Genomic DNA, 24,218 nt, shown 5'->3' with positions numbered 1-24,218 from the left:
TTTTTTTATAATCTTTTTGTCTATAAATCCTTTTTGTGGGTGATTTTGTCTCTAAGAATGAGGCTCATTATAAAGTGTAGTAGGATCCAACATTGCTGTTTATGTGCTACATCTCTAATAAATTAAAATGGCAAAAAATTAAAAATGTATACATTACATTGAACTATATTGTTTTGCACACTGGTAATGTGCATGTCAATTGTTTTGTAACTAGAACCATATTTATGTTACTGTAATCATGTTTTTATCAGTCTGTATTGTTTCAGTACATATATGTGTTCTATTATATTCAAAATCTCAAAGCTTCTATAAAAGGTTATATAAGCAAACAAAGAAATGAATTTTCAATGGCTATCCAAAGATAAACTAGCTACTATAGATCCCATCTATAAATAAGCATTCAGCTTTACTTAGTATTCTGTGTGTTTACTAAGATGTCAAACTACTGCTAGAGAAAACCCCCTTTTTTGTGCCAGCATCAGGCACAAAATAAGGCCAAATAAGCCACTTTTTGACCTTGAAAATGCCATTTCACAGAATTGGTGTGGTAGGCCTAATATTTATTACTAATTTAAAAATTTGTTGTTTAAAGGTTTCATAGGTCTCTGTTCTTTTTTTGAAGTTTGTATTTAAACGTTTAATTACTTTGTTAAACAACAGCATGAAATAAGACAGAATGACATTTTAACTAGTGATTTTCTCAGAAATTCAAAATTTGTGAAAAATAATATCTATAAGTAGAGTCATTAAATTGGATTAGGCACTAGAATTTATCACTCAAATATTTCCAGATATATCATTTTGAAAATGATTACAATGACAACAACTATTATTATTATTATTATTATTATTATTATAAATATGAATATGAATATTATTATTATTTAGTAGTAGTAGTAGTAGTAGTAGTAGTAGTAGCAGCAGTAGCAGTAGTAGTAATTTGTCTGTGATCGTTATTTGAAGCTTTTATTTTGAAAATGTGACGCGCTCCTTCCGGTTGTTCGATAGTTGCTTGCTGGTGGCATCCTGTTGTTGATATGATCATTTAGGTATATTGTGGTTTATTTGGAGTTTTATTGTTATTTTGCGGCTACGTCAGCGCAATAGGGAAAGTCGTCTTTTAGTGGATTGTTTGTGAGTGTTTATAATGTCAGGAGGAACGCGACTTGAAAACGCCAATCCTCTGATATTTCAGCGATCAGGTGAAAGACTCACCACTGCCAGTGACGAAAACGAGGATGTTGCTGATCCCATCGATGACAGAGAGATCTTCGATATCCTTTCAAACATTTCACTTGAATTTTGTTATTAAGCTGTTCTGACAAGACGTCCTTCTTGATGATTTATTTGTTATGTTTACACAAACTTATTAACTAAATACGTAAAAATACGTTGATTTAAGTAAGCTAAAAAGTTAATAGTTAAATGTATTTTAAGTAAATTAGCAATACTTAAGCAAGTTAAAATTAAAAACCTTAACCAAGGGGTACATCTCATCAGATCGATAAATGATCCTGAGCACCCACTGTCCCTCGAAGAACTAAATGTCGTGGAACAGATCCGCGTTCAAGTGAGTCTAATCAGTCAGCTTTTTAAATCAAAGTGTGAAAAGTATAATTTTCTTATTTCTGTCTATCAATTATCATCTATAATATTTTGATCTGTGAGTAGGTGAATGACCAAGAGAGCGCAGTATCTGTAGAGTTCACCCCTACCATCCCACACTGCAGTATGGCCACCCTCATTGGCCTGTCTATCAAAGTCAAGCTTCTGCGCTCCCTGCCTGACAGATTTAAGGTAAGTTCAGTGAGAGAGGCTTTAAAAATGAAACGCAATTATTGGCTTTGCATTTTTATCTTAGTCATTTTTATTTTTGTTGTTAGATTGATGTTCACATCACACCTGGCACACATGCGTCTGAGGATGCAGGTAAACTTTTATGATAAAATGTTGAATAAAAATTGTTCATTTTGTCATTATAGTTTTGTCATTATTTATATACCAAATTACATCATTAGTTTTTTTTTTCAGCTGACCAATATAACTTTTTAAGTGAATGATATCAATGTCTAAAGAGAACTGTGATAATATCCCAGTACATACATTTAATTTTATTTTTTTTGACCGAGTGTTATGTGTGCATATTGCTGTAATCAAATAAACACTTTTTTTGCTCAAAATCCATGAAACAAAAAAATTGTATATCCGCTACCCATTCTAAACCTGCTGTTTTTTCCAGTAATGACAGAGTTGTTCTTTTAAGGGTATTATCTCTTATAAATTGACCAGTAAAGTTTATTTATTAAAATGTTGTTCTGTTTTGTTCCAGTTAATAAGCAGCTTGCAGACAAAGAGAGAGTGGCAGCAGCTCTGGAGAACTCTCAGCTGCTAGAGGTGGTCAACCAATGTCTGTCCACTAGAGCCATGTGATTGGAGAAATCCATACATGCAAGCCAGAGCTGTGTAATAGTAATTTGATATTACCTGATAAGAAAAGGAAGCCTTACTGTTAAAAAATTATACTTATGAAAAATGTTTTTGGATATGCTGTTTACGTATTGCTCCAATGGAGTATTTAAAATCCAACATGTATCAGGAATAGAATATTGGAACTGGATCCCGTTTTATGTTTGAGTGTAAGTGGATAAACTCATTGATATATATTTGTATAATTTAGAATAGAATTGCTCATTGTCTTATATTCATCATCTTAAAAAATAAACAGTTCTGCTTTTGTCATTCTAAGTTTTTGAACAAAACTTCTTTAGATTTACAAAGGTGGGGATTGACTGTAAATAACACCTGTTAATTAATTTCATGACTAGTAAATAATGCCTGTTTTATCAAGTTGATGGAGCCTTAGTATAGTTAATTTCAGTAAAAACAAACAAAACAAAGTGCAAGTTTTGGAGCGGAGAGCTAGAAGTTGCTATGGTTGTAACTGCATTACGATTTTTTATATTTAATGATCTTGAAGTATAACATTACAGTTGCAGGTCTGCCAGTTCAATTGAAAAAAGTGTAATAATCTGTGAACTCATTACCTGTGAGTCAGTTTCTTTGGTGCACTGCCTCCCATGGATTTTTGTTTTAGTAATTCACATGTCTGTTCACCGGGTTTAATTAAATGCAGCCTGAGGGAGCAGACTTTTAATATTATTAATACACATCCACATAATATTATAACAAAAAGGTTTTATCCACTTTAACTATAGGCCTAGATGTATGAGCAGCTCAGATCCAAAGTCTGCTAAAAGCCACCTCCGTCAAAAATTTGAATTCTCCTGGCAAGTATTATATATGTTCATCAAATACTTTCAAAACCGCACAATCTCGGCCTCCGGACATTCAGAAATACCACTTTGTTGGCAGAATACATTAAGAGTCTGATAAAAAAAATGCTAATTTACAAGAAAACATGTCAGACACACTCAAAAGGTTTTGCATATGAGCTTTTCATATAAAGTAGTTAAGATTAATAATAATTACAAGTCTTGTATCTGATATCCACATCTCTGAACAGCTCAGTGAGATGTAGACCTTTTTTTTATATAATTACCAGAGAAAGGGACAAAACATTCTGTTGCAAGTGCTGGATTAGACATTGCACAAGCAGTATAGCCTTTATTAACCTACCTTTGTTTTTGCCTCTGGTGCTATCTGGAAGGACAAACAGTATGTGATTTCTGTACGAAACTCTAGTCATTATTATGTATTAAGTAGGAGTCATGTTGTCACCTGTTAAACCATTTTTGTTTCAAAAAGGTCTAAGGGATAATATAAGATGGAAGGCAATGAAATACTGCTACTATACAATAAGCTGACAAATCTATTTAGATTAAACTTGCTTGGCTTTCAAGACTCAAAAGTGCTTTCGCTGGCAAGCATTAAAAATGCATGATAGATACGATTTCAGGTAATAGAACACATCTTCAATATTTTTTTAACAGACTGGCCAATGCTGCATTTTTCTTGGGTCTTGTCATGAAAAATGCCAACATCAACTAAATGAAATGGCATGAATTTAATGAATATAGTTGGTATAGTAATTAAACATAAATTATATAGCTTTATCATTTTTATGTCTATATAATTATGAATAAAATATGATTTATGCAAATTTTCAATGCAGCCTCATTTGGATTACCATTATGTCTCCATGACTGTAAAGGTTGTAATGGAGTTGTTTGGTAGCTAGCAGAGAATATAAAGTTCTCAGCCTTTACAATACAGTACAAAGTCATTACAATACACCAACCTCTTTACATAAATCTCAAATCTGCTTACTGTGGGTAAGTTTCCTGCCTGTAAAAATCTGAGTTATTCTTCACAGAAAAATATGGTCAATTGATAAAATAAACATAAAAAGGGGAGATTCACAATTACTTATGTAATGTTTTATTTCTCGGTCTGACGCAGGTTTGCTAATGCACGCTACCCAAAACAATACTTGCATTTACCACCAGATGGCAACGTTGTACACATCATTTATGTATCAACGTTTCTAGATTTTGCCCTTGAGAAGTGTCCAGAGCAGATACAAAACACTGACATTCTGATAACCCACATGAAACGATAGTTTGGTGTACTTTGGTATTTACTATTGTAAGCGGTAAAAAAAATCCTGGGTATGCTGCTATATAGTAGAAATAGTACGTGCTTTTTAACCTTAGTAAATTATAAAAAACATTAACAGAGTGTGGTAAATACAATAATATACTACAATTTACTACTATTTACTATAGTAAATCCTTTTAATTGTAGGCCTAGAGTAATTCTTATAGTAGTCGGATTCTACTTAAAATCAGAGCCACCTTATAGTTACAAGTGATCCCGGAATGCCAGAAAAAAGATATATAATATTTATATAATATACTGTTATTTGTACAATATAGCTACATGTCCACATCCTTCATATGTGTAATTAAGGCTAAACAAAAATGCGTACCTTCTTGATTTTACCTAGTACACGTGTAGGGGGAGGAAAGACCCTCTCTGCCGGACGCCCTCGCAATTTGTGAATCACACGCAGTGTGGCGGATTCCGCCCCCTTTCTCCCTCCCTCCTCTTGTTCATCTCTCACCATCATGATGTTACTATAAAGAGAGACGTGATTCTCCGAGGCAAGCCCCCCTCCACTCATTCTGACGTCACTGACTCCGGAGCGCAATAAATAAGGGGATCCGTCTCGTCACAGATCATAACCAAAAAACCCTCAGCGGACAAAATAACGGAGTAAAACGACAGGCTTTTTCAACACAAGGATTTTGACATTGAAGCGAGGACACCGAAAAGCCGAAATCATATGTAAGTTTTATTTCTGATTGACTTTCTCATAGTTAGGATAGCCTATTATAATGCCATGTAGGGTATTCGGTGTGTTTTTCGCCTTATTTCTGTACTGTTTTCTTATGTCTCTAATGATCTAATGGGAATAAAATTGAATAGAATAAACCCCGGAAAATAAACCTTCTAACCAAAAAACGAAGTAGACAATCCATATTTTTGGTGGTTAATATTATCTTTGTTTACACAGTTTCTTTATTACAATATCATGGCTAAAATGTGAATCGTTGGATTAATACATTTGTCGTTATTAAGGTTTTACAAAAATTAAACTAACTGGTTACTAAAGTTAAACGATTGTTGATTGTCGTTAAAGAATATAAGATGCTGACAGTTCCTATACAATAGCCTACTATCATAAGAAAGTCGCATTATACACACACAAAGAAATATTTTATAACTGTTACGTTTTACACAGACAGGTTTGGAGTCATGACTTTAAACAAAGGAGACAAGCTGAGAAACATGGACAAGAGAAGAGGCAGCATGCCGTTTCCCGTCCACCTGCAGAACCTGCACAGGAGAAGCATGCCGGTGGATGACCGGGAACTGCAAGCGACGATGCCCGCTGCTCAAACGGGCGAGCTCTCCCGCCTCATGTGCTTCAATCCTGGTGAGGAGAACATGAACAGCTGCGTGTCCGATTCCTCCGATTCCGTCATCTCCTCCGGCAGTGATTCAGAGGGACAGGTCTACAAGGTGGTGCTCTTAGGTGAACAAGGCGTGGGGAAGTCCAGTTTGGCGAGAATATTTGGCGGAGTTGAAGATAGTAACGATTGTGAGGAAACAGGTAATTGTTATGTCTTGATATAAAAGGGTTTATTAAAATAAAAAATATAAATACAAAAAGCGTTTTGAGGAAGAATGTAACTCAAAATGTACGAGGTTGTGCATCGACTAGAATTAGCATATGACTTAGTCACGACCATTTTTGCATGCAAAATTATTGGAGATCTATCAGGCAGTCTCTGTTTAAGTGATCAAATCATTACTTTGGAAAATAATTACATGCTTTAAGACATTAAAGATGAGCACTTATATATAGCATATTTATTTCAGGAAACACCTATGACAGATCACTTATTGTTGATGACGAGGAGACATCAATTCTTCTGTATGACATATGGGAACAGGTAAGAACAAATAAAATTGTTTATATGTGAAACACCAAAATACATTTTTCTATTTTCTCATGATCGACATTCACCTTTGTTAAATATGTAATGATAACAGTCCATTTAAATCCTGCAGGATAACAGCCAGTGGCTTAAAGACCAATGTATGCGAATGGGTGATGCCTACATCATAGTGTACTCCGTGACAGACAAGTCCAGCTTTGAGAAGGCATCAGAGCTGCGAATCCAGCTGCGCAGAGCTCGGCAGTCTGAGAACATCCCCATCATCCTGGTGGGAAACAAGAGTGACCTGGTGCGCTCAAGAGAAGTGTCCAAAGATGGTAAGATTTACCTTAATTTATATATTTAATGGCAGTTTGAAGAAAATTCAAACCTCTGATCAGAGAAGAATGTTTTTGATAAACAAGCAGTATCCCTCTTGTAATGTAGCCGTTACTTATCTGCATCTCTGTTGTTGTCTCCTCTCTCTCTAGAGGGCAGTGCATGCGCCGTAGTGTTTGACTGCAAGTTCATTGAGACCTCAGCCTCCTTGCATCACAATGTCAGCGACCTCTTTGAGGGCATTGTGCGGCAAATACGACTACGCAAAGACAGCAAGGAAGAAAATGCCAGACGCATGGCCAACTGCAAGCGCCGTGAGAGCATGAGCAAGAAAGCCAAACGTTTCTTGGGTCGCATGGTGGCCCGGAAAAACAAGAAGATGGCTTTTAGACAGAAGTCCAAATCCTGTCATGACCTGTCTGTGCTCTGAAAAACTGGAGTGATATGCTCTCTCAAACCTATAAGACCAGAAGCTGTGTGATTTTAATACTATTATAAGGACTGCATATACAGAAAAATATGAACATGTTTTTTTTAAACTGAATGAGAGATTATAAAAAAGCTGACAAATTCATGTTGATTTACCGGCATGAAGCTTTTAAAGGTTATGTTTTATTTTATTTTATTTTTGTTTAGTGTGTTTTGCTGCCTTAACATGTATATTTGTCCATTTTAATGAATGTAAATATGAGGTAAATCCACAAAACACAATGTTCCTTTTTGAGGTGATGTTTGCTCCGAGGCAAATGAAATCTTTTCCTATTTTGTGTGCTATCGCTGTACTGATTATCAGATGTGGAATGCACCTCTCATGCGTGCATGTCCAGGAGATGAGCACAAATAATTTTCTTGCTTATGTGACATGATATCAAACGTTACTTGAAACTGAGTACGCAGGTTCGTAACTCAGCCAAGACATTAAACTAGAAGGCTTGGGGTTGTCGTGGGTGGGGCAAGAGGCAATAAAATAAGAAGTTTCAATATAAGAAATCTGACATGCTCAGCTACTCTGACAAATGCTCCTTGTGAAGATGACAGAAGCAATAAATAATGTGTTGTGAGCTGTTTTGAAAAATGTTTGATTTGCACTTAATGCCATTTAATATTATTGAGTTGTTCATTTTGTTACATGTTTACATTGGTTTTATAATAAAATTATGATTAAAAAAATGATGTTGAGATTCGGACAGTTTTATTCACTACCAACAAAATATGCACTTATTTTGATATAACACTATTTTGATGTTCTAATATCACACAGTTTGTTCACTCATGCATATGCAAGGCAGAAACTTGCTAGTTAGTTGTAAAATTGGAGGAAACAAGGTAGTTAAAGGTTTTCTGAGGCAAATTAAGAAAGCTAATCATTAATCAGACAGAAAGGAGATGCTGTGTTCATCTAAGACCTCAAGCCATTCTCAACCTACTCACTGGAAGTGTGGACAGGAGGTAAGAGCTACATTCATTAAACAATGTTTTAAAATAATAATAGGTCAAAGATAACAAAAACTTTTCATGTAGAGTTTACTAGATATTCTTCACAATGTTGCTCAAATTTAGATATGATGTAGTTTTTTTACCTTTTTGTATTGTTGTTCTTACCACAAAAAATGCTCACTGGGACGGTACCTTTTAAAAAGGTCCTAATATGTACCGTTTATGTACAGATATGTACTAATATATGATACCAATGTGTTTCTTTGAGATACCTTTTTGAAAAAGTACCGCCCCAGTGCCAACTTTGTACCTTCTTGTACCTTTTTTCTGGGAGTGAGGTGTATGTATAGATTGCATATAAACCTTATGAAACCAAAAAACAAGCAGTCATAATCCTCCAAAATGTTTTTTTTTTTTTCGATTTAGACATTTTGGTTATAATTTTACATATTGTGTAGTGTTCTGCATGTAGACATAACAAATTAAACCATCTCATTTGGCATAACTGTGTTTTCTTCATTTAAAATGAGGAAAGGAATAGATTTTTATTTATTTATTATTTAATATTTTAGTACTTATGTTTTTTTTTTACATAAATACTTCTTCTGTACACTGTAGAGTGTAAATGTTTAATTTTCTTTTTTTTACCAATGTAAATACTGGGTACCAACACAAATATTGTTCCTGCTGAATACTTTTGTTTGATTTTTTTATTGATAGCTGCTAAATCTTGCAACAATCCCTGTAAATGCTTAAAGAAAATGCATTTTCCTAATAGCACCTGTGTAATTGGACTCCTGACGTGAGGTTACATTAATGAGCTGTGTTCATTCTTAACACACTGAGTTAATCATTCTGTGGTCTGATGGCATTTTTTATTCTGTTTTCCTTTTGTTATGTAAATTGAATGAGTAAAAGCATCTGCACACTGGGGGAAAAACAATTACGGATCTTTTGTTCAAACCTTACCGTCAAAGGGTGAATACTAAAATTTGATATTTTTGTGTCTGAAGGCCACTCTTTGGACGATGGAATCTCTGGGTATCTGGTTTATTGTACTGCATGTAAGTTCTTTTCATTGCTTTTCTTCTTTCTGGAATCTCTAGAGGTTTATCACTCACCATGTTTTAATATAGGTATTGAACTGCTTTCTGTTTTAGGTGATATCTCTAAATATCTTGCTTTCTGAGACTGCTCATCTTAAGATTGGTGTTCCAGAAAACTATGATGGTATTTTCCCCTGGTACCTCACCAAGGTGAGTTATATTTCTGAGGACAAAATGACACTGGAAAGTTTACATAGTTGGAGGTTTAGGTTAACTTAAATGGTAAGCAAAATTTAGTAAGTTAACACTGAATAAAATTTACTAAATGTTTCTTATCTATAATATAATAATATATAAGCAAAGGGACTTTAAAATTATTATTTTATCCCAATAATAATAAATACCCTAATTGTTAAATATTTAAACAACAGGTAATTGTTGTTTTAAATAAACTTAGATTAAAGATGTAGAAGGTTGCATATAGGTTTAATAGAACCGAGCTCTGGAGAATAGGTGCCATTATGAAATGATCTACCACCTATATAAAGATAGCCAGGGCCATGAAGAGCCGTAAAGGTTAAGTGGAGTGTTTTACACTAAATACAGGGTGATACGGGTTGTCATTTTGTCTGGCAATGCTTTGTTGGCTAAGCTGGTGAAAAGGACATAACAGTAATGAAGACAAAAGACAATCAGACAGTTTTTCAAATGTCAGCCTCTTTTATATGAAATAATGTAGAGCTCTGCTGATGTACTGTAGTAGACCAAATAAATAATGTAAGCTTTAAAAGTGAGAGATGCTTCAAATGATGCCCAAATGGGTGATTCTCACGAAACCATTGAAACACCACGGCACTAATGATTTTAGCTTTAAAATGTGTAATATAGTAACATTAAAAAGCCTCAGAATTAACACAATACTGTGTTCTACCTTGCACAATGTGTGATTTCAACATAAGAATTTATAATTGTAAATTTTATCTCATTTTCTGCTGAAAATTCTCATTACCGCAATGTGTCCGGCTGTGTTTGAACATGCGTTATGTTGTAATTTAATCAAATTAACACAAAAATATTAAGAAAAAAAATAAATGAATGTTTTGCTAGACTACTTTAGATGACAGAAAAAAATATTTACTGAATATTCATGTATAATAATAATGAAGAAAAATTAGGAAAATGATGTGTCCATGCCTGATGTTCTCATCCTCCGCAACACTTTTTGAGAACAGTTTAAGCACACATACAGAGTTTTAATAAAGTTTGATTTTGAGTGACCAAGCACATGGACCAGTTACTTCAAGATGGCTACCAGGTAAGATCATTTTTTACAGTTAATTTGAAATATTGTCTTGTCAGAATGCTTACACGACATTTTGATTATCATTACCGCAACAGATGCTTATTAAATGTTAATTTAATTAATAGAAGCATAATACTTTGATTTTAAATGCATGTGCAGAATCTCCAAATTATGTTATTTCAGGTTTGTCATGTCATTTTGAAAATATGTCAGTGTTGATGTTTTCTGACTGTTGCGGTAATGAGATTTTTTAGGACAAATTTTTTAAATTATGTTACAAAAAGTGTTAAATGATAAGTAAAAGTTTTTAAATTAATGTTCCCATTTACTCCAGACTTTGTTTTTCAATGTCTGATGGGAAAAAAAGTAAATTTAAGCAATTTTTACATTTTCATGCTTGACATTTTTAAAACCAAGTTTTCGTGAGAATCACCCAAATACTGATCAGATTGTTAGGCTAAATACAGTATTACTCAGTTCTATTATACTGAAGGACAGATTGCCAACTCTGTGGATAACTGAATGAAAGACATTTTTGTAAAGGTTATTTATAGTCTGCATTTAAAATGGTAAAATGGACCATCCTTGCAGCTATGTGGTGAATCACCACTAGGCTCAGAGCAATTCATTAATTCTCAATTCAGAAAAAGATGTTAGAGATTTCTCAATAAAATCGATGAAGAGAAAAGATTGAAAAGGATGAAAGCAATTGTCTGTACTGTTCAATAAACCCCACTTTCCATTTTTCAGAGCTCTCAGAACTCAAGGTATAATCATAAGCAGACATTTACGCACCAACCACTCGTCACCAAACTAAATATGGAGCTTCCATACAATGCTTTACTACACCCCAATGTCAGACATTTTTACCAGACGGCATTTAGTAATAGCCCCGTTGCGCTACAAAAAGCTTTCCACTTTGACATTATAATTGGCGGCATTTGTGAAAGACTGCTTGGGTCCCAGTGTTTCTCACTCAACGTTTTTTTTTTTTTTTTTTTTTTTGCATTTGACGCCATGCTATCAAAACAGTTCCTGCATTCCTTAATTAATGTATAATGGTCTACATGTATGTGGGTGGATAATTGCCCACACCCTGTGTTATCACTCGGAAAAAAACAACAAAAACAAAGACAACAAAATGAAAGCTCCATCATTTTTGTTTAAGCTTACAAAATGACAAATAATGTCTGAGTCATCCATGAATTTCTACCTGTCTGGTGTATTCTCCAATGGACATCTCTAATCAAATTTGATAGCTTTCCCCCACAGAAACCTACAACTACAAGTTTGGTTTTAAAGTGTATGTTCCCTAGATATTCTGAAGGCATGTAGGCCGTATTTGTCAGATTGAACAGGCAGAGTAAAGGTAAACTTCAAAGTGCCATGAAAGTCATGCTGTGAGCAATTAGCCCTTCAATCAATCTTTAGCTGTTCAAATAAACAATTACTAACATGCTATTCTAAACGTGCACGGCAAGCACAGAAACATACCAAGAGCTTCATTCCTATACGCAGACAATAGAATTCAAATGTACTAGTTAGACAGATGAAAACTGTTGACATGTCACTGGATGTTTAAGGGTGACCACATACACTGTGTACCAAATACTGTACACTGTGTAGCCTCATGCCCAGCCAACTTCAGCATCTGTCAACCACAAAGCTACATAACTTCTGTCAACAGCAACAGTCTCTAAAGCCACAGTAACAAGGGCCAACCAGTCATAAAACATCATTACTGTCTCACTGTTGGCTTCTTCTAAACAAATAGTGCCCACTACTACCTAGTCATACAATCAAACCAAAATTTATTCAGACACCTTCAACATTTTTCATATTATCACAGGTTATTCGCTATTGTTTAGATGGTAAACTAACTTACAGTTAAACTATATGATATTTCACTGGTGAAAGGAATTACAGTAGGTTGAATAGTTGTCAGCTGTCAAAGACCGGGTAAAGTCATTTCCGACAATTGTTTCTAAACACACAAATGTTGTAGGCCTTTGTATTGCTAAAACACGTACGTTACAAAATATGTGAACTAGTACTGAATTGTGAACTTACAAGTTAAACAGTTTGTCCTCGTTTCTAAATTCAGCATTATTTGGGCATGGTGTAGAAGTTGAAGGAGTTGCTCGATGATGCACAGCATGAGGCACCGCGCATGGCCCCGCCCCTAAAAACATCACGTGCATCCATTCAGGTTGTAGCAGTAGACTTGTTCGATTTCATGCGGCGCCGCAAGAACCGACAGCCGGATGACGTCAAAGTACCGCGAGAGCGAGACGAAATTAGACTTCTCTTATCGGTCTCACGGTACTTTGACGTCATCCGGCTGTCGGTTCTTGCGGCGCCGCATAAAGTCGAACAAGCCTAGTGTTTGAAAGTTAAGAGAGAGACGGCAGCTTCCCGCGAGTGGGGGTGGTTTCAGCGCCGACAGCGACCCACAGTCAGTCACGCACCCATCATTTGAGAGCAGAGATTTAAAAAAAAAAAATCGGTAACTTATTTTATTAAGTTTGGCTGGGTGGTTAATACAATTTTTCTGTGGTGTGACAAAGTGATAACGCCCTTCGGTCTTTTCACGGATTAATGTAAGTAGGCTACACAAGTCAACCAATTACCAAGCAGTGCTTCATTTTGTTTAACGTTAGTCTAGTGTAAAAAGGTTGCATGAGCAATTTCAAGAAAAACACTTGTTATTTTGGTCACACGTTTTTATCAATTTTACTGGTAGTCAATTGTATGAAGAACCTTTGAGTATAATGTGTCACTGCTTACTTTATTTTGCTATTGTGTCCTGCACCCACTAAAAATATCAAAAGTATATCTGGTCTGAATAATTTGGGGGTTGACTGTACATAATGTCATGTCTCAAAACGATATGGTAAAACTGATCAGTAAATAGAGCAAAACATACTTTTTAAAATTAAACATTTGTGGCTTTCTTAAGTAGCCTACTCAGCAGTTATCAACCAGGTCGACTTTCACTACCTAATACGTATTGTTTATACATCAATTCCTCCATCTGTCCATTCATTCATCCATCTATCCATTTTACAGTTGCCTGATCTCCCCCTTACTTACTCTGATCTGACTGTGAGTGGTGATGATGAGGGGATATTTGGAGTGGAGTCCGGCTTCCTGTATGCCCTCAAACCTCTGGACAGAGAGAAGCAACCATCTTACTCTTTACAGGTAAATAATCATAAAATGTAATGTATCTATATCACAGAAAGTCCAATATTCACAGCATTTTATCAAAGACAAAAAGACAGAAGAAATCAGAATGAGTCTTGATGTTTATTGATGCCATTTTACAATACTTGTGTAACATAAATTCTTGCAGTTGTATATAACCTTTAAATCGTTAGTCTTTTTTAAAGTTTACGTTATTCTTTTCTATAGTGAAAAAGTATACAGAAACAGCTATGCCCAAAAAGTCAGGCAACATCCAAATATAACCAAACAAACACTGCGGAAAATTGCGGACTTTGAACAAAATTGAAGCGAAATGTCTTGAGTGCTTTGACCCGAGTGCTTTTTCCCAGGTGTCCTTCACAAAGTCCATGCACACTCAGAGCTTTACTGTGGAGGTGTGCGTCATCGATAAGAATGACAACGTGCCAGTGTTCTTGCAGGAGAGCATGAGAGGCAGCGTGCAGCTGGGTCTTCTCAAAGGTGGGTGTGGAGAACTCAGCAGGGCTACACGAGACAGCTTCCTTTGCTCCACGTTCAGCCTAATTGCCTTGACTTTTCCTTACATTTCACAGCCGTTAGAGGCTAAATGAGAAGATAAACTGTTTGAATGTGGCACACATTTCCTACACCAGACCATGAATTAGATAAAAGTAGATAATAGCAGCGGAGCTAGAAGTATCTTCAGTGCAGAGTGGAGATTGAATGTTAGCTGTGAGGAGACACATGACAAGCTTTTATGTCTGTTATACATGAAGACATTGAGATGCGTACATCCTCACTGTGATAAAAAATGCCCTTGAAGTACTGGCTCCTGAATGCTGAAAGGTCTTGAATGTCGCTAATAAACTAAGGCTAAATAAATGTTTTTAGAAGAGTGATGATGTTTGCTAGCAAAAATTGGAATGAATAAGACACACTTTTCTTTATGAATGTTCAGAGATTACTCATTTCACTTTATTAAATTTTTTTTATTAGACTGGCTTTTAAGAAAGACCCCTAACATGATTTACACGGAGTCAACTTTGATTATCAATGTATCATATGTGAATTCATCATCCTGCTGAGTAAACATTTTTGTATAGGAGATCATCATTGTAATTACCTGTGTGAGATTGTGAATTGTTTCGCAATCAGTTGATTGCAATCAGATATTAAAAATGAAGCAAATTAAGTAACATTTTGGGTTAATCATCTCTTGCACATTGGCAATCACGGCACAGACCGAAAAAAATGATCAAAATATAGGACCAAGCTCAAGCTGTCACTGGAGCAGTACCCTTTAAGGTCCTGTACCATGTGTATTTCCGACAGTGTATAGACAATAACTTTGACTTGCTCAGTTTGTAAAAAGCCCTCCTCGCAGCTCATCTCATCAATTTTTTCATGATTTAAATCAAATTTTGGGTCACAGGCTTAAGACAGAGGACCACAGATGAGCAAAAATCTAAGAAAGTTTTGTCATGTAAATGTTTCAGTTAAAAAGAAAATGCTGTTTTTATTGCTCTCTTTGCAAAGCATCAATTAGGAGTATTGAGATAAATGCACAGTATAGTATATACTACATACTAGTGCTCCACACATCAGCCTCTTTTAAGGACATGGGTCAGGTTCTTAAGTTACTGTTATTACCTTGTGTGCGTGCTTTTAATATTGATAATTTTTTTAAAGGTGCAGTGTGTAAATTTTAGCGGCATCTAGTGGTGAGGTTGCGAATTGCAACCAACAGCTTAGTCCACGGCTCACCCCTCGCTTTTGAAACACATAGAGAAGCTACGGTAGCCGCCACCGGACAAACATGTCATCTTCCGAGAAAACTTAGTAAAAAAAATTGTCCATAAAGGGCTTCTGTAGAAAAATGGCGGCACAAAATGGCGACTTCCATGTAAGGGGACCCTCGCTGTATGTAGATAAAAATGTCTCATTCTAAGGTCATAAACACATAACGATTCTTTATGAAAGGTCTTTCCTACACCCTTGAAAATATAGTATTGTATATTATTTTGGATTTCTGTCAAGAGATCCTTCTAAAAATTACACACTGCACCTTTAAATGTACAAGAGAGGTATTTACGGAGTGCACTTTATTGTGTAACCAACATGTAAAGCAAGATTGCAAAATAAACTTGATTGCTGCTGATATAATACTCACATCAGAGACTTCAGCTAGTAGTACAAATATAGTTTGTTGTTAATATGTGGGCGATTCGTTTCCTTATTACATTTGCTGTTATCTTACTGCTTCCTGTCTCCTCTCACTGTACATAAATACATTCAGTTCTAATTATATGATAACAATGTGTACTTGTTAATCCAAATGTATCTGATTTTGGCGATTTTAAGCACATGTGTGAAATAAATGTGATATGTTTGCGTCATTCTCAAAGGAATCCCGTTCATGCAGGTGGAGGCACTGGATCGAGATGACCGTAACACTGCCCACGCAGACCTGCGCTTCAGTCTTCTGGACCAGATCCCTCGCATCCCTGCCAGCCACATGTTCTCCATAGATGCCATTACTGGAGAAGTGTCTCTTACAGAAGATGGTAATAATATGAGTACTTTATTGATATAAAGAGTCAAGAAAATAATTGATATAAAGTAGGACCCAAAAGGCCACTAGAGAAAATATTAGTAATTTGTAGCCTAGTGGTTAGAGAGTCTTGCTAATAACCTGAGAGTTGGTGGTTTGAGTCTAACAGCTGGCGAGTTGTAACTGTGGTGCCCTTGAGCAAGGCACCTTACTCTAATTGCTCCCTGGGCGCTGGGATAGCTGCCCACTGCTGTGTGTGTGTGTGTGTGTTCATAACTTGATGGGTTAAATGCAGAGGTCACATTTCGAGTATTTGTTGCATACTTGAGAAGCTTGTCACTAACAATGAACAATACTTCTACAGCATTTATTAATCTTAGTTCAGGTTAATTTGAACATTTACTAATACATTTTTTTTTAAATCAAGTTAACAAGTTAATGCACCGTGAACCAATAACTGTATTGGCATTAACAAACATTGACAAAGATTAATGAATGCGGAAAAACTTTAATGCTTATTGTTACGTATACGTTAGCTAATGCATAATGTTAACAAATACAACCTTATTATAAAGTGTTACCAAAAAATTATAATTCTGCAATCAAAAAAATCTGCATTGGATAAATACACCGATCAGCCATAACATTATGAATACCTGCCTAATAATGTGTAGGTCCCCCTTTTGCCCCCAAAACAGCCCTGACCAGTCGAAGCATGCACTCCACTAAACCTTTCTATCAGAACCAGCATTCACTTTTTCAGCAAATTTCAGCTAGCTTGTCTGTTGAATTGGACCACACGGGCCAGCCTTCGCTCCCCTTGGCCATTTGTCATGCTTCTAACACATCAACTTTGAGGACAAACAAGTTAATGTCTTACAAGCAGGAAAAATGGGCAAGCATAAGGATCTGAGCGACTTAGGTGATCTGGGCCAAAATGTGATGGTTAGACAAGTGGGTCAGCATCTCCAAAACTGCAGCTCTTGTTCGTGGTCTGCATTGGTCAGTACCTATGAAAAATCCAAGGAAGGAAAAGCGGTGAACTGGCGACAGGGTCATGGGCGGCCAAGACTCATTGATGCACATGCACGTGTGGTCCGATCGAACAGATAATACTGTGGCTGAAATTGCTGAAAAAGTGAAAAGTGAATGCTGGTTCTGATAGAAAGGTCTAGTGGTATCCATGCCTAAACGGGTCAGGGCTGTTTTTGTGGCAAAAGGGGGAACTACACAATATTAATATTAGGCAGGTGGTCATAATGTTATGGCTGATCGGTGTCCCCTAAACGCCATGGCACTTAATTCTCCACCCTATGAGCATCCCTCTTTATCTTTCTCTCACATACACAGACACGTATTAGCACATACTATAGTCCAATATTAAAACCTAATGTACCCTTTCTGTGTCTTGGTATAAACCGGATAAAGTATTCCTTGTCTATATTCCTCACTTGTCATTTCTTTCATCCCTACCACATCATGAAATAAGCTAATAACTTTCTCTGTTTACTCAAACAGTCCAACACGCTTTGATTATTGCATAGTTAACATGGCTGTTAACAGAACTGGCCCTTTAATGTTCTAAAAATGCTAACCAAAATGAAAATGATTTTGAACGGTATCATTGCTCACAAAGCCAGACAAGCAAGCCGTTTAATTTGAATGAGAGCTCACCCATCAGGCCAGATCAGGTGATTTCAGGTCCAGATGCAATCGGAGCAGCCTGGCATTTGTTCAGAGAGAGAGAGAGAGAGAGGCTTAATGTGCCCACACAGTGTTTGTGCATTGTGTTTGTATGAGTTTTCCTGTTGCGGTGCAGACAATGGAAGGTTTTATAATTCCGGTCTTTAAGTCCAGGGTGGTTTATCTTCTGGTAAACACAACCTGACACAAATAAAATTGAACGGTTCGGTGATAAACAAATCATGCCTTTTACAGTTTACTAACAGAAAGGAAAATCAGAGGTCCGTTGTTTAACACACAGTTTGTAGGTCAAGCAACACATAGCCTTACACATACATCCAATGCTCTTGTATGAGGAATTATTTGGACGTTGATGATCTGTGTTTTCTATTTGTTTCTGAGTTTGTTGTATTTTATTGGTGTGAAGGTGCTTCAACGCTAGATCCAGAGATGTGTGGCCGCTACAAGCTCTCTGTGATGGTGCAGGACATGGCTGGCAAGGCCAATGCTTTCTTCTCTACCGGAACAGTATTAGTGGAGGTGACTGGGAATACATGGGCCTCACCTGACCTAGTGAGACTGCAGGAGAATCTGCCTGGACCCTACCCCATCCAAATTTCACAGGTATGGATATCTGACAAACTCTAGGTACATCTATGGCATAATATATAACACATAGCAGCACCCTGGCCCATGGCAACAGTGATCACTCTTTTAGACACCTTATTTATCAAAATATTCATTTAATTTTTACAGGATTGGGGCAATGCATCTGTTATAGATAATGAACTTATGAACTGCTGTGAATGGCATGATAAAAAACAACAGTGCAAAATAAAACTATTACATTTTGTAATTGATGAAGGATAAAATAGCATATTTTGCAAGTTTATTGCACAATGTTTGAATAAATGGAGGATAACTTGATTACTTCATTTGCATTGCTTCATAGGAGAATGAGGTTGGTGCTGAGCTTAGCTTTCGTTTCCATGGCAATAGTGGCATATCTGATTGGTAGATCAAGAAAGATTGCTCTTTTATATTATGGGCAGTGTAGATCTTCCCTAGGATTTTGGCAATAAAACGCAATTTTTATAAAGGACGAATAAATCACATTGCTTTGTGGTTTGGATTAAATTAGTTATTATTAATTTGCGCTCTGTTGCCGTGCTTTTCATAATAAAATGACCTTTTGCTTGTGTTCAGATGTTATGATAATAGTCACGACTCACTGTCTATTTCAACATTCAGTTGCTGTTTCTGGAAAACCTGATACGCTCATGATAATAGATATGAGGCATCTGCTTTCAACTGCTCAGCACAATAAAAATTTATTTTACATTTAATCTGATGACAAAGTTAAACACTGTTATGGAAACCTAACACTTAACATCAGGGTAATGCTTAAATACACTGCAGTGTACAGTGGACAGAGATGTGTGTTTGTGCCTGTTTAACAACGTCACAAGTTTTTCATGATTTATGGTTAAAGGTAATTTTTTTGTAAGAATCTTTATCCTTCTTTTGCTCGTCTCTTATTCATGGATGCCTCCTACACACACCAACACATTTTCAGCCCACTTAAACTGCCTGGATCATTACCAGTCATTTTCTTTGTCGCCTTCTGTATCTAAACCAGGGGTATGTAAACCGAGGAGCATTTAAGCAGTTTCCGGAAGTACTTGGACTTTGCTTTGTTAAACCTATAAAATAGATATTAGAACCATCTATAGATTGACATAATAGATTAAAATTGTGAAATATACCAAAGTATATGTTATATATTATGGAAGGAAATCAAACCGGTATACAAATTTTATGAATTTGCATGAAAAATATTTGTAGCAGAATGTTTTTCCAACCACCAACAAAATCCAATATAATATGAGGTGAAATTAATAAAGATGTAGTTAGTTTAATAATATAAAAGATGCAAATATAAAGAAATTAAAATAAATGTTAAAAATAAATATAAGATGCACTAACACCCATACTTTAGTAGCCTGTTTGTTATTATTTAGTTGTTTTTTATTAATGTTCGTTCAAGAGTATGACCTTGAATCAGCCCTGCTGATTTAGATGAAGTATATTTGATTAAAATCTGATTTTTATATAAAAAATAAAAGAATAGATCCTGATGGAAGTGACATAAATGAGCATTTGCTGTATGTGTGGTGTACTTCTGTATATTTGGGGAAAGCCTTTTTCCACCCACTCCTGTGTGTTCTGTGATAGGCATGTGGGTGGTTGGAGTCACACTGGTTATGAAACAGATTAGTGGTTATGAAGGACTCAGACTGTGATTCGTACATTTTCTGTCTTTCATAGCAACACTGCAGGACAGTGCCTGCTGCATTTCACCCTTGCTTTTTTTAGGCATAAAAAAGTTAGAACCTACAAAAGTTTTCTCAGTCTGCATTCCATGTATTCTTACAAAACACTTTTGATATTTCATATGAAGAGCTTAATTTGTTGGTAATGCTTAGCAGGTGACCTCAACATGTGACCATCAAAAGAAAGGTGACATGACTCAAGAGAATACAGCAGAAGTCAGCCACATTTATCCGCATTGTTTATCTAAGTGCCTTTTTCCACTTGATATTTGCATTCACTAACAATGTTTAATTAATGTCTGATATTATATTATATTATATTATATTATATTATATTATATTATATTATATTATATTATATTATATTATATTATATTATATTATATTATATTATATTACACAAAGATGCAGTTGTGGTTAAAAATGTCATGCACAAACAGAAACCTTTTCTTAAACATTCTTGTACATTTAAACATGTCAGTCATGGTAACAAAATAGATGACATCATATTCTTCTTGAGTTTAATGCTTACCGTTTTTAAAACAGCGGGACACACAATTATTTCTTCAAAGCTTTGCTCCCTTAACTGTTAATAATGATGTAGGCAGGTCATCTTTACAGAGTCTTTCTGATGTATACAAAGTGCTTGAGTGGTATCTCAATAACAAACAGCCACAAGATGAGTTATTGAAAAGATACAAGTGCTGCCCTCACTGTCCTCCTTCCAAGGTTCTCTCCTTCTTCGGTGCTATTCCACACCCTTTCCAGGACCGTTTGCATCATTTGTTGTAGCAGAATGGAAAATCCCTCTGTTGCGAGGAAGGCTGGTTTGTTTTGGCAGGTCCCCTTACTTATCAGCCAACTGTTAACAATAATCAAACATCCAGGGTTTCCCTCGAACATCATATGTCATGATTGTTTAAATCTGATGTCTAAGCCAGATGTATGGTGTTCTCAGAGGTGACTTGTAAACATTGTGTAAGGAAAGAGTTTTTGTATTTGAGATACTTTGGTGGACACACTTTTATTCAAGTTACATTTACCAGTGCATTTATCCATTTGTCAGACTCTTTTATTCAAGCTGCTTCAACCAAGCAAATTCATCTGCTTAAGTGTCTGTGTCCTCACTGAAACTGACAGCTGTGGGTGTATGTTTTTACAGGTGAGGTGGAGTGGCAGTCCAGTTGAGTACAGTCTTGAAGGAGAGTTTCCAGAAATGCTCTTTACAATTAACAGAGAAGGAAACATTTACCTGAATGCTCCTCTGGACAGAGAAACACAAGACCAGGTTCGACTTGCACAGGCTGTGCCCTTTCCTAACACACATCAATAGATACTAAATTTACTGCTATTCAAAGTGAAAAAGCATGTCTGAATTTGAAGATAACAAAATGAACAGTTTCAACAGGATTTTATGTAGGCCTTTTTGGTATTTCCATTTTTGAAAGTTCACGACATGAAAATGTAGGCTACACTGTAAAAAAGCAGCATGCAGTTAAACTTGGTTTTGCAAGTCAATTCAATGTACTATTTTAAGTTTTGACCTGTAAATAGTTGACATAAATCATAAAAAACTAGTTGAAGCTGTTTAACTTAATGTTTTAAGTTAAAGGACAAGTTCGATATTTTACACTTAAAGCCCTATTTTCAGATTGTTTATGATGAAATAGAACGGATTTGACTGAAATGATGTTGGCCCGAGAATTTTCGGGTGTTTGTTGTTTCACCCCCACCTCTACAATGGCTGCATAGGTGCACTGGAACAATCCTTCATAAAATGCATTTAACTTTCGTTTACAAAGACGTGAAACTCACCGAGTGGTCAGGGGTGTTCACTGATATGCTCACACAAAAATCGCTGCAAAAGATGCTTTCCAACAGGTGTTTTACCGTTCGTTGTAAACTTGTGGACCTTTTTTTCCAAACGCCTCACACCCGTACATTCTTCCGTTGAGAGCTTGAATAAAAGACACTCCAGCCCAGTTGGTGGCGATAATCCACCTTTGCCAATTGCAAGAATACAAACAACGTTCGCGGCACGGAGTAATACAGTACCTCACACCCCTGACCACTCGATGAGTTTCACGTCTTTGTAAACGAAAGTTTAATGCTTTTTAGGAAGGATTGTTCCAGTGCACCTATGCAGCCATTGTAGAGGTGGGGGTGATACAACAAACACCCGAAAATTCTCGGGCCAACATCATTTCAGTCAAAACCGTTCTATTTCATCATAAACAATCTGAAAATAGGGCTTTAAGTGTAAAATATTGAACTTGTCCTTTAAAGTAGCATAAAAATGTTGATTTTGTACAGAGTCTATACAAAGCAATTATATAATCAGCCTGTTCCCTTCACGAACACTATTCCAATAAAATGAATTGCTGGGTGAAATCAGCTAAAGCTAAAAAATCCTAAATCCTAAGTAACAGTGTATCATTTAAAATACATGACTTTCAATTACCAAACAAGACCCAGGCATCAATAAGCCAACCATTAATTGTATTATATTTTTACTCTGCTGAGGAATAGTGTCGTGTGTAATAGTGATCAGAAAAGTTATGTTAAATGTTTCACTAGTGCTAAGTGCTGTAATAGGCAGGTGTTTATATCTCAGCTGGTGCTTTGTATAAATGTCTGTACTTGATTGGTATAATGATCATAACACTACATTTAATAGAATGAGGCAACTAAGCCAACTGAGGCAGCGTTATATTATTTGATCGCCATTCATCACTGCAATAAATTGAGAGAATTTATAGTCATGAGATTAGCCTGGCATTGCTGTGGTAACATTTGATTTCACAGTACAGTTTTCCTAATATGTCTGTGAAGGTTTGCAGTCATCCATGTCATTGCACACTGCCAAATGAAATTTAGTCAAAGTTATATACATTTGCCAGAGGGAATATCAAAAGTAGTGCATGCAGGGTAATCTCAGACATTTCATATTCATGTTTATGTGTATTGTGTGTGTATTTCCTTTCATGTGCTCTGATGGCGAAGAATGATGGGTCACCAGCCCATAAACAGAGATACAAAAACATATATTAATTTGCTACTTAGTTATACATGTTTTTGTTTCATGTCCTGTGCTAGCCCGAGGGGTAAAAGGTGGAAGTGATTTTACTGGGTCGCAGGTGCAGTTTTTATATGGGCATGTGCTCAGGCCATAGATGATTCATGAACATGCAGAGACAAACAGATTTCTGAAACTGAAATCATTTGAATTCCACTCTATCACCATTTTTGTTTCTTTTCTCTTAGTTTCATATTAATATAGTGGTGGAGAGGCCTGATGGTAGAGAAATCGCTAAGCCTGTTGAGCTGAGGGTAATGGTAGGTGATGCCAACGACAACAGACCAACTTTCCCACAGATGCAGTACCACACCGTGGTCAAGGAGCTTGCAACTAAAGGTTACACTCACAATAAAGTGCTATATAAATACTGACTTATTTTACTATGAATACTACATTATTCATTTTATTATTATGTATTGTATTATATGCTCACAGGGACGGAAATTCTAACAGTCCAAGCAGCAGACAACGATGATCCCAAAACTGATAACGTGCGGATCTTTTATCGCCTGGTGGGCCAGATGCCCGAGACTCCACGGAATTTGTTTCGTGTCGACAGAGACTCGGGAGTTATAACGGTGCAGGCGGACAGCATGGAGGGAACTGCCCCACAGTACACGCTCACCATCACGGCCGAGGATGCTAAAGGTTGACAGCTCCCAAATATCTCTGAGCAAAATTAGTGGAATGAAACCGCAAGACATTTTATATAGTTTACTCCGATTGGTTAGTTTGACTAGTGTGCCACCAAGTTACATCTATAATATATTTAATAACATGATCATGACTATGTAGAA

The 24,218-nt window shown here is 36.1% G+C and overlaps 3 protein-coding genes across 4 annotated transcripts in view; all 3 read left to right on the top strand.

Annotated features, from left to right (window-relative positions):
- The first annotated feature begins 980 nt into the window (after positions 1-980).
- On the top strand, positions 981-2,739 carry ciao2b (cytosolic iron-sulfur assembly component 2B). Its single transcript, XM_055208073.2, has 5 exons — positions 981-1,276; positions 1,493-1,570; positions 1,672-1,797; positions 1,884-1,929; positions 2,330-2,739. The coding sequence occupies exons 1-5, from the start codon at positions 1,148-1,150 to the stop codon at positions 2,428-2,430; spliced, it is 480 nt and encodes a 159-aa protein (XP_055064048.1). The 5' UTR covers positions 981-1,147; the 3' UTR covers positions 2,431-2,739.
- Positions 2,740-5,035: 2,296 nt separating this feature from the next.
- rrad (Ras-related associated with diabetes) lies at positions 5,036-7,968 on the top strand. 2 transcript variants are annotated; one of them, XM_055208049.2, is made up of 5 exons: positions 5,036-5,307; positions 5,769-6,136; positions 6,406-6,479; positions 6,598-6,802; positions 6,956-7,968. In XM_055208049.2, coding segments are annotated over exons 1-5 (927 nt in total). In that variant the 5' UTR covers positions 5,036-5,305; the 3' UTR covers positions 7,234-7,968. The 2 variants fall into 2 exon arrangements, with proteins under 2 accessions (XP_055064024.1, XP_055064033.1); XM_055208058.2 differs by having other exon boundaries at positions 5,056-5,307; positions 5,765-6,136.
- A 1,209-nt stretch (positions 7,969-9,177) lies between these two features.
- cdh16 (cadherin 16, KSP-cadherin) overlaps positions 9,178-24,218 on the top strand; it is a 33,617-nt gene continuing 18,576 nt past the window's right edge. The window contains exons 1-9 of the mRNA XM_055208017.2: positions 9,178-9,304; positions 9,401-9,496; positions 13,659-13,793; positions 14,147-14,276; positions 16,181-16,339; positions 18,437-18,633; positions 21,505-21,630; positions 23,607-23,757; positions 23,857-24,069. Coding sequence (XP_055063992.2) covers positions 9,269-9,304; positions 9,401-9,496; positions 13,659-13,793; positions 14,147-14,276; positions 16,181-16,339; positions 18,437-18,633; positions 21,505-21,630; positions 23,607-23,757; positions 23,857-24,069 — 1,243 coding nt within the window. The 5' untranslated portion in view covers positions 9,178-9,268. The remainder of the gene's footprint in view (positions 9,305-9,400; positions 9,497-13,658; positions 13,794-14,146; positions 14,277-16,180; positions 16,340-18,436; positions 18,634-21,504; positions 21,631-23,606; positions 23,758-23,856; positions 24,070-24,218) is intronic.

Source organism: Misgurnus anguillicaudatus, chromosome 21, assembly GCF_027580225.2.
Source record: "Misgurnus anguillicaudatus chromosome 21, ASM2758022v2, whole genome shotgun sequence".
NCBI lineage: Eukaryota > Metazoa > Chordata > Actinopteri > Cypriniformes > Cobitidae > Misgurnus > Misgurnus anguillicaudatus.
Note: the sequence above shows the minus strand (reverse complement) of the source record. Positions and strands in the feature narration are given on the sequence as shown.